Genomic DNA, 16975 nt, shown 5'->3' with positions numbered 1-16975 from the left:
TTGTGTTACCTTCTCAATTAGGCCTTTCCTAAACACCTTACCAACAGGTTGCTGGGTTTTGTGTGTGTGTGTGTGTGTGTGTACGTTTACATAGATGTTATCACCATCTAGTAAGCATAGTATTTATTTCACATATTTATTTGATTTTTATGTGCTTAGTGCACTATTATAGAATAATGCCTAGGATAATACCTGTTATGTAATAGGTGTTTCATAAGTACTTGTGGAACAAATAATCCTCAAGATTCAGCAAACAGATGGGGTAGTGTTTCTCAAACAGTGCTAATGATAATTCCTGTTTATTGAATATTTTCTTATCTTATTTCATTATCATATTGATCTAGGAGAGTTGGTATTAATATTATTGCCATTTTCCAGATGTTGTAATTAAGTAACTTTCCCAAGGATATACAGAAATGAAGAGGCAGAAATTGGTTTCAACATTACGTTAAGTGAAAGAAGGCAGTCACAAAGGACACATGTCTAATTGTGTTTATATGATCTGTACAGAATAGTCTATAAAGACTGAGAATCCTAGTGGTTGCCTAGGGCTTGAGCAAGGATAGGTTGGGGGAAAATAGGGGGTGGCTGCTCATGGGTATGGAGTTTCCTTTAGGGGCAATAAAAGTGTTTTAAAATTAGAATGTGGTGGCAGCTGCACAACCATGTGAATATATGGAAAATCATGATTTTTTTAAACTTTAAATGGGTGAATTGTGTGGTATGTGAATTATATCTCAATAAAGCTGTTAAAAATAATAAAAAACTGGTTTCAAATCAGATTTCTTTGGCTTCAAAGCTTCTAATCACCTTGTACAATAAGCCAAGACTCAAGAAATGGCTGGTTCCACGATCTAGTTAGGGAAAGCACAAGGTTTCTTGGAATATCAAATGCCAGAGTGTAAAGAGGTGCTCAAAAACTGATTGGTACATATCCAAAGGACATTGCAAGTTTAAAGTGTCTTTCCTGTCAAATATGGGATAATTCAAGAATCAAAAATCAAAGTGATAGTAACTACTGTCAATGTTGATACCAAAATCAAAACCAGAAAATAAGTCCCAAATAGAAAACAAAGGCATTGCTGGAGAAATGAAAGCTCTTCCTCACATCAAAATGTCAATTGAAATAGATGGAACAGATGGAATGATACGATTATAATATTATTCTACAACCACTATAGTAATACTTGACTCAGGCAAGCATCATCAGTCGAAGCTAGAACATAGAGTAAAACATTCTTGGGGAAGCATACTCACACCCCACAGTTTACTATTTTCAAAATTGAGGTGAAATTTATACAAGGGGAAGTTAAACATTTTAGAGTGAACAATTCAGTGGCATTTAGTACATTTACCACCTCAATCTAGTGCCAAAACATTTTTCTTACTACAAAATAAAACTCTCTGCCCATTAAGCAGTTGCTCCTCATTTCTACTTCCCCCAGATATTGGCCACCACCAATCTGCTTTCTGTGGATTTGTTTATTCTGGATGTTTCCTATAAATAGACTCCTACAATATGTGACTTTTAGTACCTGGCTTCTTTCACGTGGCATAATGTTTTTGAGGTTCATCCACATTGAAACATGCATTATCAGTACTTCATTCTTTTTTATGGCTGAAAAATATTTCACTGTATGTCTCTGTCACAATTTGTTTATCTACTCATGCACTCATGGATATTTGGGTTGTTTCTAACCTTTTGGGTACTGTGATTCATAATGCTCAGAACATTTGTGTACAAGGATTTGTCTGAGTACCTGTTTTCAATTATTTCGGATATATACCTAGGAGTGGAATTGCTGATAATTCCATGGTTAGCTTCTTGAGGAACTGTGAAACTATTTTCCAGAGTGAGTATACCATTTTACATTCCCACCGGCAATGTATGAGGAGTCCAATGTCTCTACATCCTTGACAACAATTATTTTCTGTTAAAAAAGTTAAAGTCTTTCTGGTAGACATGAAATTGTATTTCATGTGTTTTTACTTTGCATTTCTCTAACAATGTTGAGCATATTGTAATGCACTTGTTGGCCATTTGTACATCTTCTTTGGAGAAATGTCTATTTCTTGAGTCTTTTGTCCATTTTTTTACACAGGCTACTTTTTAAATAAAAAGGGAAAAAGGTGCCTTCACCATGAAATAATTAAATGTAACATCAGCAATAATGAACAAACTGACATCATATCTGTCCTGCATCCTGACACAATGTACTGACACCGAATTATCTACATATTTAGTGTACCTGATACAATTATTTAACTCGAATCTAATAGGGAAAAACTGAGGAACATTCTGCAAAACAGTAGAATTGGATTCTTCAAAACAGTCAATGTTGTACTGGAAAAAAACAAAACCAGGGGTTATTCTAGACTAAAGAAGTTTGAAAATACAAGACAACTAAATGCAACACATGATCCTTGATTGTATCCTGGATTGGAAAAAGAGTCAGCTAAAAGACATTTTGAAAGTTTGAATATGGCCTTGGTATATTACAAATAATAGTATTATATTAATTTTAAATTTCCTTGGAGTGATAATGGAATTCTGATTATGTAGGAGAATCTTTGTTCTTAGTAGATACATACTGAAATATTTAGGAGTAAACGGTAACAATGTCTGCAAAAAACTCAAATGATCCAGCAAAAACAAAACATTCCCCCAACCCCACATTTACACAGGGAAAGCAAATGTGGTGAAATGTTAAAAACTGGTGAATAGGGGGTTACTATGGGTATTCATTATATTTTTTTCATAATTTTTCTGTAGGTCTGATATTTTTTAAGATAAAAGTTGAGAAAGTAAAAAGCTCTTCAAGTCTAAGTACTATTTTCTGATATAGTACTTCTGATATAGGGTTTAGCATACTTCAAATGAAGACTAAGCTACTTTGATCAATTAAAAATGCAGTTGTGTTACTAAAGTGAGAGTATATGGTCAAAATGACTATCTTTCAAAAATATTATAATTATTTAAAGAAACAAAGGAACACTGCAGTTATTTCGTCCCATTATCAACTTGATTTACATCTTTATTGGGAAGCATGATATGTGGAAAGAGCTTTGAGGCAGCTAGGCCTAAATTTGAATCATAGCTGGGTATACTTTTCAACCTCTTTAAGACTCAGTTTTTTTTTATTGTAAGATGGAGAAAGTAATTACAGTATTTTTGGTATTGTTGGGTTAAATAGTTGTGCACATGGTATTTATTTAATTCACGTGCAAAAACTTCATTCTACTTTCCATGCTATCTGCAACTATTCTTTCATTAAACTCAAGCAATCCTGTGGGATAGGTAATGGTCAGATAAGATGACTTTTCCAAGGTCACACACCTAGTGAAGGACCCAGGTCTTCCAGCTCTTAGTCCAGTGACCTTTCCACACCCGCCGGAAAGGAAGCGGTGCTCATGGGGATGCCTGGATGTAGAGGAGCAAAGGGGGAGAAAAGGCCTCGCGAAGAACAGTGGCGTGAGACCCGCAGAGGCGCTGGCCAAGGAAAGGCGCATGGTGGAGAGGCGGGCGATGCCACCAGCCGGGGTGTGTAGGGGTGAGGCTGCGGCTGGAGAGGGAGGGTCGCGCGGGCCCGGTGCCCTGGAGAGGCAGGAGGCCTCGGCTAGCTGCGGGGTCGCAGGAGGCGGAGGCCCAAGCCGCGGGCTAGTGCGAGGAGGCCGAGGGCCCGCGCAGGTGGTCCTGGTGGGGGTGTCGCTTCTGCACAGGTGGGGGTGGGTGGGTAGGTAAGGGACGCTAGGGAGAGTCCCGGTGTCCGCCCGGACCCCACCGGGAGGGTGGGGGCGGGGCCGGCCGGGGGCGGGTCTTGCTGTGCCCCCCGCGGGAGCGGCTAAGGCAGCGGCGCAGGCGCGGTCCCCGCCTCCTCCCAGCTGGCGGAGCGAGTGGAGGCTGCAGCCCGGCTTGGCTCGCGCTTCGCCACTGCTGCCGCGAAGACCCCCGCCCCGCTTCCGCTGCGTTGGGATGAGCTCCCGGAAAGGTGAGTGGCCCGCGGCGATCCCTCCTCCCGGCCACGCGACCCCGCAGACTGGCCAGCCCGACCGTTAATGTGTCTCTTCTCTTTCCCCAGTGCTGGCCATTCAGGCCCGAAAGCGGAGGCCGAAAAGAGAGAAACATCCGAAAAAGTGAGTCCACTCTGCACTCGGGCGGAGCGTGACCCTTGCACGGTCGTGGGCAGCCCGCGATCACGCTGGGGAAGTTGCCCGAATCCCAAGGGCCGGAGGGCGGGCTGATCCCCAGGGACGCCGGTGCTAGCCGCCTGCACGCCCAGCAGGAGGCCTGGGGGGAGGGGGCTTACCGGGGAGGGGCGCGCGCGAGCCAGCAGCGGCCAGTTCCCAGAGCTCCCCTGCTCCCTGTCGCCGTGGCTGACGGGGCGGGCGGGTGAGGGGGCGCCGGGCGTGCGCACCACCTCCTGCGCGCAGAGCTGGCCCTGGGGTCGTGGGCCCTTTCTGGGAGGGACACTGGCGCCAGGCTCCAGCACGCCTTGTGAGGCTTGAAGCTGCTTAGCCGCTCCCACCTGGGCTTTGGGGCTCGAGAAGAAGAGGGGCGGAGTGTGCGGGAGAAGAGAGTGAGTGTGTGCGTGCGTGTCCGTTTCGCCTCGTCCTCCCTGGCTCCTGCCTCTCAGCCTTTCTGCTGAAAACCCGAGCCCGTTGTCTGTAGAGGTTCGTCTCTGCTTTGTACCTGGCGCGAGTTCAGCGCCGAGACCTAAGCGTTGGGGCGCTCGGGTTTGTATTCGAAACTTTATGCTTGAGCCGAGCGTGACTGCTGCGCGGGACGGGTGGGTGTGTACTCTGGCGGTCGCTGGCGCGGCTTCCTGGGCCCTCATTGTGCATGGAGTTGACGAATAGGGTGGTGATATTTAAAACTTGCCAGCTGCCGGCCACCCTCCAGCCCGGCCGCAGATTGGAGTGGGAGCGGTCGGCGTCCAAGAACCCTTTCCTGGAGAGCTGCTCCGAGACTGCAGAGCGCCGCCACATCTTTCTTTTCCTTAATTAAAAAAAAGTCTGCCACTCCTTCTAGATTTGTGGCTTTGCTTTTCCTTTTGAATAAGAAACATTCTGTGGTAATTTTGGTACTGTGGGGATTGACAGTCCATGATCATCTTTAAAAAAAATCATGAAGCATTTTTAGTTTTTTGTTTCCTTTAGGGGACTACCCTGCAGCATTTCTAGGCTTTCTTTCCCATTCACCTTGGTCTCCGCCTAGGGCATTTCATACTCACTGGTGGCGTATATGAAAACCGCCCAAGTCATTACTAATGTGGTATATCATGACAGGATTTTTGTTCACTCAAAACGGAACATAATTTGTGAGTAACGTTCAGGATTCCACAAAATGTGGATATCCACATAATGCCTTCCTTAGGAAAAGAAACTGGGGGGCTGGGGGGAGGAACCGGAATGGAATATTTGGTAGTTTTAAATGTTTAAAAAAAAAATTAACGCGAGCTTTCCACTCAGTCATAACCTCAAATTTGGTATTTCCTTTGGTGAAAGATGCAAGTTTACTCAATAAGAAAGGAGAACTGTAATGTTTAGGATCCTAAGTATTGGGTTTTCATCACAACTTTTATTTCCCCATAGCCCATTATGTTCAGAAATGTGAAAAGGAATTGAAAAAAGCATGCCTGGGGTTTGGTGGAGGGTACTGTGTTGTGTGTGTATTATATATATGTATACATATGTATGTGTGTATATATTAATGTGTATATGCTTGTGTGTGTGTATATAAATACTTTAGGGAATGGCTTTCCTAATGGCCAAGAGCCTTTCTTTTTTGGTGTGCTGTGGTTGGAATTTATGTGGTATGTTTATAAAGAATTAGCACATGTTCACAATATTCAACTTTTACTCCCACAGATTAATCAGTCAGTTTCTTCAATTGTCTCTTGTTTTTATGTGATGAGATTTGAGCCCTACCCTGCTCCACCACCCCCTCCCGCTCCTGCCCAGCCAATGCCTAAAAGAACGAGATCAGGCCAATTATATAACCATTTGATTAAAGCAATGTCATTAAAAAATTTTTATTGATTGATTTTAGAGAGAGAGAGAGACTCACGCATACACACATTAGTTTGTTGTTCCACTTATTTAGGCATTCATTGGTTGATTCTTGTATGTGCTCTGACCAGGGATCAAACCCACAACCTTGATGTATTGGGACGATGCCCTAACCCAACTGTACTACCTGGCCAGGGCCTAAAGCCAAGCCTTGATTCGTTGAATCAAAACATTATTTTTAAAGGGATGCTTGATATTTATTTATGCGTGTATTCAACAGTATTTGCATGCCTTTCCTAGGAGGTGGTGATAGAGCTTTGAATAAGAGGAACAAAGCTCCTCCCCAAGGATGACAAAGATGCTGATTTCAGATAGTGCTAAGGTATATGGAGACTATTAAGATGAGGCTCCGTAATAGTGATGGCATTTGAACCTGCCAGCCACTCTACCCTTGAGGTAAACATTGTTATCATCATTTTACAAACCAGGAAATGGGGACACAGCATGAGTAAGGAACATGCCCAGCTGCGAAATTGAATCAAGGCAGCCTGTGACTAGGGTTCACACACAGCTGTCTGAGGAGATGACATTGAACTGAAGCTGGAATGAGAGAATGTGGCAAAGTCCTGGGGAGCAGTGGGCTAGGAATGTTGGAGGAACCCTAAGGTCAGGGGCCTGGGGTGCTACAGAAGAGGATGGTGATGGGGGCGGGTGTGGAGGAGTCAGAGTGAGGAAGGCCTGACCTTACAGGCCATTGGGAGAACGGTGACTTGTTTCAGGATGAGAGGAGTGGCGCTGGAGAGTAGAGGTGTGGTGGAGGGGACCTCAGGAGTGTGGTAGTCTGAGGTGTACTACTCATTTTACAGGCAGCTCTGACAGAGGTTAAGGTCACACAATTAGCTTAGTTTGATCCAGAATTCAGGTTTCCTGATGACCAGTGTTTTTGCTTAATTCTCTAGAGGAGGAAAAGGCATATGTACTGGGGCTAAATTTAAACTGTATTAATACAATGACTGTCAAACTTGAATTTTTACTATGTGACTACATGGGCCTGGTTTGATACAATGTGACTACTTCTGTCATCATTATATGTGCAAGCTGGCTCTTCATTCATTTTAGTTTAGTTCAATTCTGTGAGCTTTTATGAATTAGGCCATTCCATTACTTAGTATTCTGGAATTTGTAGTTCTCATAAATAAGATTAAGATATCCCGGCTTAGCAGAGTCAAAATTTTAATCTAGTCATATTGTTCTGATGAGTTTAGTTTGCCAATTACTAATTGTGCTGATTGGTGTAATCGGCATCAGGGAAGGACCACAGTGTCTGTCATTCAATCCTGAATCTTAAAAATTAGCTAAATCACATGGCTTGTGATAGATTTTGGCTTTGGGGCATGTGTATATGTATGAACTTTCAAAAGGTATTTTTTATTTGTTGATTTTTTTACTACAGGTAAGTTTTATTGAGACATAATTTACATAACAGAGTTTATCTTTTAAAGTTTATAATTCACTGGTTTTTGATATATTCATAAAAGTTTTGTAACCGTCAACACTGTCTAAGTCAAGAACATTTTCATCATTCCCAAAAGAAACCCTGTACTTATTTAGCAATTACTCCCCATTCTTCCCTGTCCCTAGCAACTACTAGTTTATTTTTTTTGCCTCTGTGAACTCACCTGTTTTGGAATTTTAAATCAGTGGAATGATACAATATGTGGTCTTATGTCTGACTTTTTTCACTTAGTATAATGTTTTTAAGGTTCATCCATGTAGCAGGTATTGGTACTTCATGCCTTTATATTGCCAGATGTTTCGTTGTATTGGTGTAGCACATTTTCCCCATTCATCCATTGATGGACATTTGCTTTTGGCTGTAAATTACTTTTTAACTCCTTTATTTTTTTATAATTTTTTTTTATTTTGAAATAATATGACTCCCAAGAAGTTGCAAAAAGAGTACAGATTTCCCTGGTACTTCGTTTGATGTAATCTGTTCTACTTTTATCATTACCTACTTGTATGTGCAAGCTAGCTCTTCATTTTATTTTTAAGGATTTTATTTTATTATTTATTTTTGGAGAGGGGACGGGAGGGAGACAGAGAGGGAGAGAAACATCTATACGTGAGAGAAACATTGGTCAGTTGCCTCTCGCACATGCCCTGATTGGAGCGAACCCACAACCCAGGCATGTGCCCTGACCTGGGGTTGACCCACAACCTTTCACTTTTTGGGATGACACCCAACCAGCTGAGCCCTACCGGTCAGGGCTCTTCATTCATTTTAGTTTAGTTTAATTCTGTGAGCTTTTATGAATTAAACCAGTTCTGTTTCATCCAGCTTCCCCTAGTGGTGATAATCTTGCATAACCATAGGTCATTATCAAAACCAGGAACTTGACATTGGCATGATACTGTATTGGCCAAAAAGTCTGTTGAGTTTTTTCTGTAAAATAAAAGACACATTTTTCATTTTCACCAATAACTTTATTGATCTAGATATTTTGAGTATGTTGGCTATCTCCCTCATGGTATAACATTGATTGCTCTCAGTTAATGTCTCAATTTAATGGCTATCAACTTTAACTGGTCTTCCTGACCAAGGAGCATTGTCCAGTGAGAAATATCCAGCACAAAACTTGGGAGACCACTTCTGACCGGCTTGATCAGTCATAGCGCTTTCTATGTACACTGCACAAATACAGACCTTTTTTTGAGGCTCAGTTGTGGTGTTTTACCTTTCTTGAAATAATAAAGCATAATATAAAAATGTTCTGTATTTTATTCCATCTTCAATATTAAAATGGCTACACAAAAATTCACCAATTTTGATAAATTTTTAATAAAATGCACACTGATATGGACAGCTGTCACAATACAATCTAACAAAATTGTTTCCAATGAAGTTAAAGACAGCTCAGCACGACTAGAGCCATCTTACACGTAAAAACCAAACAAACTTTTTGGCCAACCCAGTACTATGAACTCTAGTAAAATTTCACCAGTTTTTACATGCATTCTCTGTGTGTGTGTGTATGTGTGTGTAGTTCTGTCAAATGTTACCACTTGTGTAGATTTGTGTAAACAGTTACCGCAGATGGGGTGCAGAAATGTTGTATCACCACAAAGAAACTCTGTCCTGTTACCATGGAATGATCCGACCCTCCCAATCCTAACCCCTGGCAGGCACTGACCTGTTCTCCACTAAAATTTCACCACTTTGAGAATGTTATGTTAGTGGGATTATATAGCATGTAACCTTTAGAGATACACTTTTTTTCACTCAGCGTAGTGCCCTTGATACCCATCCCTGTTGTTGTGAGTATCAGTAATTAGTTCATTTCTTATTGCTGAGTAGAATTTCATGGTGTGAATGTACCATAGTTACTTTATCCATTCACTTGTTTAAGGACATTTGGATAGTTTCTAGTTTTTCATTCTTACAAATAAAGCTGCTCCACATTCGTGTATAGGTTTTGTGAACATACTTCTATTTCTGTAGGACAGATACCTAAGAGTATGATTGCTGGAGGACTTATTTGTATTTTGACTTTCTGGCAATTAGCAATTGGTCTGTCCCTCTCTGTGGTTTTATTGTTTTTTTCTCTACATGATGTCTATGATCTGTGTGTGCACTGTTGGTGATGGGATTCTGCACTGTATCTTTTGGGCTTTTGAGTTTCTGTTGGTAGGTGGTCCTATAGGTTATTGCTCACCTGTTTTCTGCAGTATGGGTTCGGACTGCTGAAGAAAATGATAGGCGTGTGATTGGTGGCACTGGGTCAGTGAATCACAGGTGCAACAATTTAGGAATGCTGTGGTACAAGTTTATATCTTTTATTAGGTAAGCCTCAACTCTTCCCTATAGCTTCAAGTCAAGCTCACAAGCCAGTGACTTTGGAATACCTCCCTTGGAAGGTAATCACTTATTTTTGACTTCTTGTTTTGTTACACATTTGTTTATATAACGAACATTGCACCATTGCAGGACAGTGTAATGAGTACTCTGAGATTTAGGTACTGTGACGCTTTGATTGGTGAGGGAAGGCTTTAGGAAGAAACCTTGTTTGATTTAGCATTATTATTGTTTTAATGAAATAGCTTTTTTATTTTAAATTTTTCCCCTTATTGAAATATGAACTTATTTTAAAAATAATGTTGGACTGGCACATTTTCTTCAGGAAGTATATATATGAGGGCTGGACTCCTGAGATTTCTAATTTTAGTTGCCTGGAAAGAGGTAAAAATATCTGGACATAGTTTATCTTTCAGGTGAGGGCATCTGGGCCTTAACACCTGGTTCTTCAAGTGATTGTTGAACCATCACAAACATTTCTGTCAGGTGACAACACCAAGAATATTTTGAACGTTATTTCTGAGTTGTGTGATGAAGAGAGAACCACTTGCACTTCTGTAGGGAACATGTGGGATTGAGGAGCAGAGAGCAACAAAATCCTTCTCCATGTGGGTCTTGTGGACATCATTCCTCCTTCAGATTTCCTGGAGACTGTGCAGAGCTGTCTTCTGAGGGCAGAAGAGTCACCGACCCACAGTTCTCCACTGTTTGCACCTCTGCAGGCCTGTATGATGATTTGGGTTTATTCTTAATGTGGCAGCAGTTTCGATTGTTGGAAATCTGGAATAATGGTATCATAAGATTGCATATCTGATTTTTCATCATTATGCAGAGCCCCACAGATTTTATCCAGGATGCCATGAGACATGAACACCACGTATGTGCTTTCTGAGGGTCTGTGTGCTCTGAGTGGGCAGCAAATGTCTTCAGCAGTAGTAACTCCATGGCCAGTGTTTATGTGGCTCCTTTATGTAAATTCTTGGTTATAAGACTTCAGTTTGTTATTCAGGTTGATTGTTCTGTAATTTAGTTGTAATTACAGTTTTGTCCTGGGAGGAGTTGAGTGTAGCTTCTACCTACTCTGCTGCTCTCTTGGATCTCCCTCTTTTTTAAAAATGATAAAAGTAATATGGTCATGGTGGAAAATTCAGGCAGTATAGAACAATAAAGAAATAAACATCAGTGGCAGCTCCACCAATTATTCTGGTGTATTATCCTTTTACTTACACTTGTTTTTGTTTCTTAAAAATTTAAAAAGTAGTGTATATATGTGTATATATATTTGTTATATTCTTTGTGCATATTTTTTCCAGCTTTACTGAGATATTGTTGCCAAATATAAGGTTAAGATATACAACATAATTATTTGGTCCACGTACATACTGTGAAATGAGCACCACAATAAGGTTAGTTACCACCTCTGTCCTCTTACATAATTACCATTTTTTTGGTATAACATATAAGCTCTACTCGCAACAACTTCCAAGTATATACTACACTACTATTAATTATAGCCTACATGTGCATATTTTTGTTTTTTAAAAATTGAATTGTAGCATGTGTACATATGCTGTATGTGTATAGTAAATTAGGAAAGCGCAGTCACTAATCTTAAGTATACAGCTTGAAGATTTGTACATATATTAATGTCCTTATAACCACTGCCTAGATCAAGATATAGACCCTTTCAGTACTCCATAAGATTCCTTAAACCTCTCTCTCTTTTATTTTATTTATTTTTATTTTTTAATATATTTTATTGATTATGCGGTACAGTTGTCCCATTTTCCCCCTTTTATTACCTTCTGCCCTGCACACTCCCTCCTACCCGCATTCCCTCACCTTAGTTCATGTCCATGGGTCATACATATAAGTTCTTGGGCTTCTACATTTCCTATACCATTCTTAACCTTCCCCTGTCTATTTTCTACCTACCATTTATGCTCCTTATTTCCTGTACCTTATCTCCCATTCACTCCTCACCTTCCCTGTTGATAACCCTCCTGTGATCTTCATTTCTGTGATTCTGTTCCTGTTCCAGTTGTTTGCTTAGTTTGTCTTTGTATTTTTAGGTTCAGTTGTTGATAGTTGAGTTTGTTTTCATTTTACTGTTTGTATTTTTGATCTTCTTTTTCTTAGATAAGTCCCTTTAACATTTCATATAATAAGGGCTTGGTGATGATGAACCCCTTTAACTTGACCTTATCTGGGAAGCACTTTATCTACCCTTCCACTCTAAATGATAGCTTTGCTGGATATAGGTCCTTGCCTTGCATGACTTTGAACACTTCTTTCCAGCCCTTTCTTTCCTGCAAAGTTTCTTTTGAGAAATCAGCTGATAGTTTTATGGGAACTCCTTTGTAGGTAACTCACTCCTTTTCTCTTGCTGCTTTTAAGATTCTCTCCTTGTCTTTAATTTTGGGTAATGTAATTATGATGTGCCTTGCTGTGTGCTTCCTTAGGTCCAACCTCTTTGGGACTCTGAGCTTCCTGGACTTCTGGAAGTCTGTTTCCTTCATCAGATTGGGGAAGTTCTCCTTCATTATTTTTTGAAATAAGTTTCCAATTTCTAGCTCTTCCTCTTCTCCTTGTGGCAACCCTATGATTTGGAATTTGGAACGTTTAAGGTTGTCCTGGAGGTTTCTCAGCCTCTCCTCATTTCTTTGAATTCTTGTTTCTTCATTTTGTTCTGGTTGAATGTTAATTTCTTCCTTCTGGTCCAAACTGTTGATGCTGGCTTCCTGTACATTTTCCTTTATTTCATTTTTCATAGCCTTCATTTTTTCCTCTATTTTGCGACCATACTCAGCCAATTCTGTGAGCGTACTGATTGCCAATGTTTTGAACTATGCATCTGATAGGTTGGCTATCTCTTTGTCACTTAGTTGTATTTTTTTCTGGAGCTTTGATCTCTTTCATTTGGGCCATTTTAGTTTTGTCTTGGTGTGCCTGTTACTTAGGAAGGGGTGGAGCCTTACGTACTGGACAGGGTGGGGCAACGTGCCACTGCCTTGTGGTGTTGCATGTGGGGGAGGGGTCTGAGAGGTAACAATGGTGCTTGTTCAGCTCTCTGCGGGCTTTCAGTCACTTCCTCTACTGCCCACAGGCAAATTGGGCCTTTCTGGTGCTGATTCCCGCGTGGGTGCGTTTGTGTACATTCTAGGACCCTATGGGTCTCTCCAAGGAACTCTCTTGTGAGACAGGGAGTTTCTCCCGCTGCCTCAACCCCCACAGGTGTTTTCAGTCAGAGGTTTTGAAGCTTTATTTCCTCACGCCAAAACCCTGGAATGTGGGATCTTTCTTGCTCCCTAGTTGTTCCTCCCCGTTTATTGTCATGCAAATGTTGGACCACCCGGTCTGCCAGTTGCTGCCTTGCGGTGAGTCCTCTCTGCCCCTTTTACTGTCTCCACCCCTGCTACTGGTCTGAATGAATGTTCCTTCTTTAACTCTTTGGCCCATACAGTTAAGTTTTCTGGAAGTTCTGGTTATTTTTGTTTTTAAATTTGTTGTCCTTTTGGTTGTGTGAGGAGGCACAGTGTATATACCTATGCCTCCATCTTGATTGGAAGTCCCCTCTCTCCAACCTTGACCCTGTTACCCAGAGGTAACCACTTTGCTGATACCATTATTGATTAGTTTTGCCTGTTCTTGCACTTAATGAAATTATATAGTCCTGTGTCTGATTTTCACTCAACATAGTATCTGTGAGATTTGTCCATGTTGTTTCAGGTACCATTAGTACCATTAGTTCATTGTTATTACTCTGTAGTATTTCATTGAATGAATATGCCACAATTTACTTATCTATTCCTCAGTAGAATGTTTTCTTCAGTTTTTAATCATCATGAATAAAGCAAGCTATAAACATTCTTGTACATGTCTTTTGTGGACTGTGCACTCATTTCTCTTGGGGGATATGCCCTATTAGTGGAATTGGTAGGTTATAGAATAAGGGATGCTTAGTGATCGTACTAATTGCAAAGATAATTTCCCCCCTGTTTTATTATGAAACAGTTTTCATCAAACTTCTTTATACTCCCACCAGCAATGTATGACAGTTTCAGTTGCTTTACATCTTTGTCAGACTTGATAGTGTTATTCTTTTTAATTTTTGCTATTCTGGGCATGTATTGATACCTCATTGTGGATTTAATTTGCATTTTCCTGAGTGGTGGTTTTGAACATGTTTTCATATATTTATCAGTCATTTGAAGTTCTATTTTGTGAAGTTCCTGTTTTGTCTTTGGCCTACTTAAAAAAGTTGTGTTGTAAGTCTTTTCTTATAGTTATGATAGTTTTATTGATATATAATTTACATACCATACAGTTCATCTACTTAAAGTGTAATTCAGTAGTTTTTAGTAGATTCACAGAGTTCTGTTAAACTCAATCTCAGAGAGCCAGTAATGATTTGCCAAGTGTGTAAGAGGGGTTAGGAGGTGGGCAAGACACAGTGGAAAGCCTCAAGGAGTCCTTCTCTCCATGTATGGGGTGAGGGGTAGGGGGTGGCAACCTTGAGGGTGAGGGCCTTCCAGTCACAAGCAGCACTACAGTTGGTGTAAACATGTGGAGGTGTAAAAAGGCATGCTTGTATACCTGGAATGTCAAGTAGCTGTGGTGAGCAGTGAGCGACTGAGGAATTCTACAGAGGCCTTGGGGAGCTGTTAAGAGGCAGATTGAGATTTAGAGTTCAGAAGCCAGATCCTTAGGAATTACTGCAGGAGGCTTCACAAGACTATTAAGGGAGTAGAAATCACAGGATTTAGTTTCTAGTTTAATGTGGAAGGAGAGTGGGAAGGGTCTAGGATGGATCCCAGGTTTTTGAATTAGCTAAACTTGTGGAGAGTGTTGCCATTCCTCAAGATAGGGAATGCACAGCAGGTTTGGGAAGAGCTAATGATCTTTGGTCTGGCTGTTGAGGTTTTTGGTGACTTCCAGTAAAAGATGTTGGTCAGTGTTTGCAACTGGAGCACCTGGATGAGCCCTGGTTAGATGTAAATTGGGAGTTGTTTGGGTATAGCTATTGGTGGTAACTTGCTGAAGGCGTTGAAGGTAAAGGGAAGAAAGCACAGGCAGGGTTGACAAAGAAGGCCCAGAGAAACAGGAGGGCTTGTGGAAGGTATGCAGTAATGGTTGGCTGTGGTTATTAGGCTATTGTTCCTGTCTTATTTTTTTTTCTAAATGATTTATCCAGTTGTCCCCACTCAACTGCATTTCCACATATACTTGAGTATTAATTGTATTGACTTCTCTGTTCCTGTCCTGGTATCATGTTTTAATTGCTGTAGTTTGAATACATTTTAGTGTTTGGTAGGGCAAGAACTCTTCCATACTCCCCCCCCCCACACCTTGTTAATCTTGTTTTCAGGTTTTCTGAGGCTATTTTTGAATATTTATTCATTAAAATAATATTCCCAAGTTGCTGCCCTAGTTTGTTTTTGCCAGTTGTGTAGAGATAACCATGAATTTGTAGATTAATTTAAGGAGACCACAAGTCTTGAATTTGAAACACACTTAAAAAATTCTTTTCCCCCCTGGTTTTATAAATATGTACTATATTTGCAAATCATAGAAATATGTAAAGAAAATAACAAAAATGACTCATATTCTCACCATCCAGCAAGATATGCACAGATAGTGCATTGTTAATATTTTGGTATTTTTTCTTCTAGTTTTTTTTTTCAATCCCTGTTTTTTGTTATTTACTTAATCATCTCCTATATATGATTTTATATCCTGCTTTCCTTACTTAACATTTCATCATAAGCATTTTTAATGTCTTTAAAAAGGTTTTATAATCAATTATCAGTGACTGTGTAACATTCTAATTTACTTAACTGTTTAATTTGCTCAAACAGGTCGCTCTTGCTAGACAGGTGTTTCCAATTTTCTGGTTTTGTAATAGTTCAGTGAATATCTTTGTCTGCATTTCAGATTTTCTAAGACTATATGTAGTCCTAGAAATGGAAATAGTGAGTAAAAGACAGTGAACTTTGGAAGACTCCCAAATTTTGTAAAGCTGTCTTAAAGAAGAATCAACAGGATTAGAACTAATTAATTAGGGAACATGAAGAGGAAAGCCATTAAAAAAGTTGGCAGAAGTGTGAAAATGTTACACTTAAGGAAGAATAAGAAGTGGGGGGAAGTTTTTGGGGAAAGGATTTTGTTTTAGGCACACAGTTTGAAGTGTCAGGTATCCAAAAGGTGGAAGGAAGTATGTTATGGGGTGGGGTGTCCAACCTGTGGCCTGTGGGTCGAATGCTGCTCAGGATGGCTATGAATACAGCCATCATAAATTTGCTTAAAACATGATATTTTTTTTTGATTACATGTTGCGATGTATTTAGTGTGTGGCCTAAGACAACCCTTCTTCTTCCAGTGTGGCTCGGAGACACCAAAAGGTTGGACACCCCTGCAAGCTTATACAGTAACCAGCACCCTATAGGTATAACAGTAATAGCAGAACGGTTCTCCTCTTTCCCTTAGTTCCACTGGATGCTTGCCTCCTGCAGTGTCTTTGTGATCAAGTTAAGGGACACTTGAGGATAAGTTTACCTGGAGAGGATATGAGGCTTTGTAACTTTATTTTCTGAAAGTTTGAATCCTGTTACTTTGTGTAGGCAAAGGCTATTTTACTTTCCGAACTTACCAGAGAAGATTTAACAGTTTCCCATTTTCCCAAAGTCTGATTTATCTTTGAATATTCTTTGATGAGGCTGATTAATTTTGCTGTCAGAGACAGCTGACCAGGGGCCAAGTTTTGAAGGCATTACTTCTGTTAGTAGTGTTAGATGAGTTGTGTAATTTTTCTAAGGCTCGATTTTTTCATCCTAGAATAGAACTATTAGTATTTACCTTTCAGAGAGCAAATGTGAGGTAATACTTAACCTCGTGTGTGGTGTACAGCAAACACTCAATAAGTGGCAGCTATTAGTTATTTTATGGTGTTTCAGTTGTATTTTAGGAATTTTTATAATAGGAAAAGAAAGCAGTGGAATTATAAAATTTTCTCAAACATCTAAACATGTTTATGCCTATATTCACTTTGGGCAGCATAAATCTTTTTTCCTCAATAATAACTCCTATGGTTTTTATTTATTTATTTTTTTT

General features: G+C 40.2%; 1 protein-coding gene and 1 pseudogene across 12 annotated transcripts in view; one reads left to right on the top strand and one right to left on the bottom strand.

Annotated features, from left to right (window-relative positions):
* Positions 1–3399: 3399 nt before the first annotated feature.
* SRPK2 (SRSF protein kinase 2) overlaps positions 3400–16975 on the top strand; it is a 231135-nt gene continuing 217559 nt past the window's right edge. For 5 of the 12 annotated variants that reach the window (XM_053926875.1, XM_053926869.1, XM_053926868.1 and 2 more), the window contains exons 1-2: positions 3965–3989; positions 4080–4134. Coding sequence is in view for 4 of the 12 variants with exons in the window: in XM_053926870.2 (XP_053782845.1) it covers positions 3412–3541; positions 4080–4134 (185 nt within the window). In the remaining 8 variants the exon portion in view is untranslated. Of the gene's footprint in view, positions 3542–3806; positions 3990–4079; positions 4135–16975 lie in introns of those variants that run through there. The other 7 variants (XM_053926870.2, XM_053926866.2, XM_053926867.1 and 4 more) reach the window with 6 other exon arrangements.
* LOC112302150 (caspase-4 pseudogene) lies at positions 9673–16155 on the bottom strand (annotated as a pseudogene).

This window comes from Desmodus rotundus, chromosome 6 (genome assembly GCF_022682495.2).
Source record: "Desmodus rotundus isolate HL8 chromosome 6, HLdesRot8A.1, whole genome shotgun sequence".
Taxonomy (NCBI): Eukaryota; Metazoa; Chordata; class Mammalia; order Chiroptera; family Phyllostomidae; genus Desmodus; species Desmodus rotundus.
The sequence above is the reverse complement of the archived record's forward strand: the minus strand, read 5'-3'. Positions and strand labels throughout refer to the sequence as shown.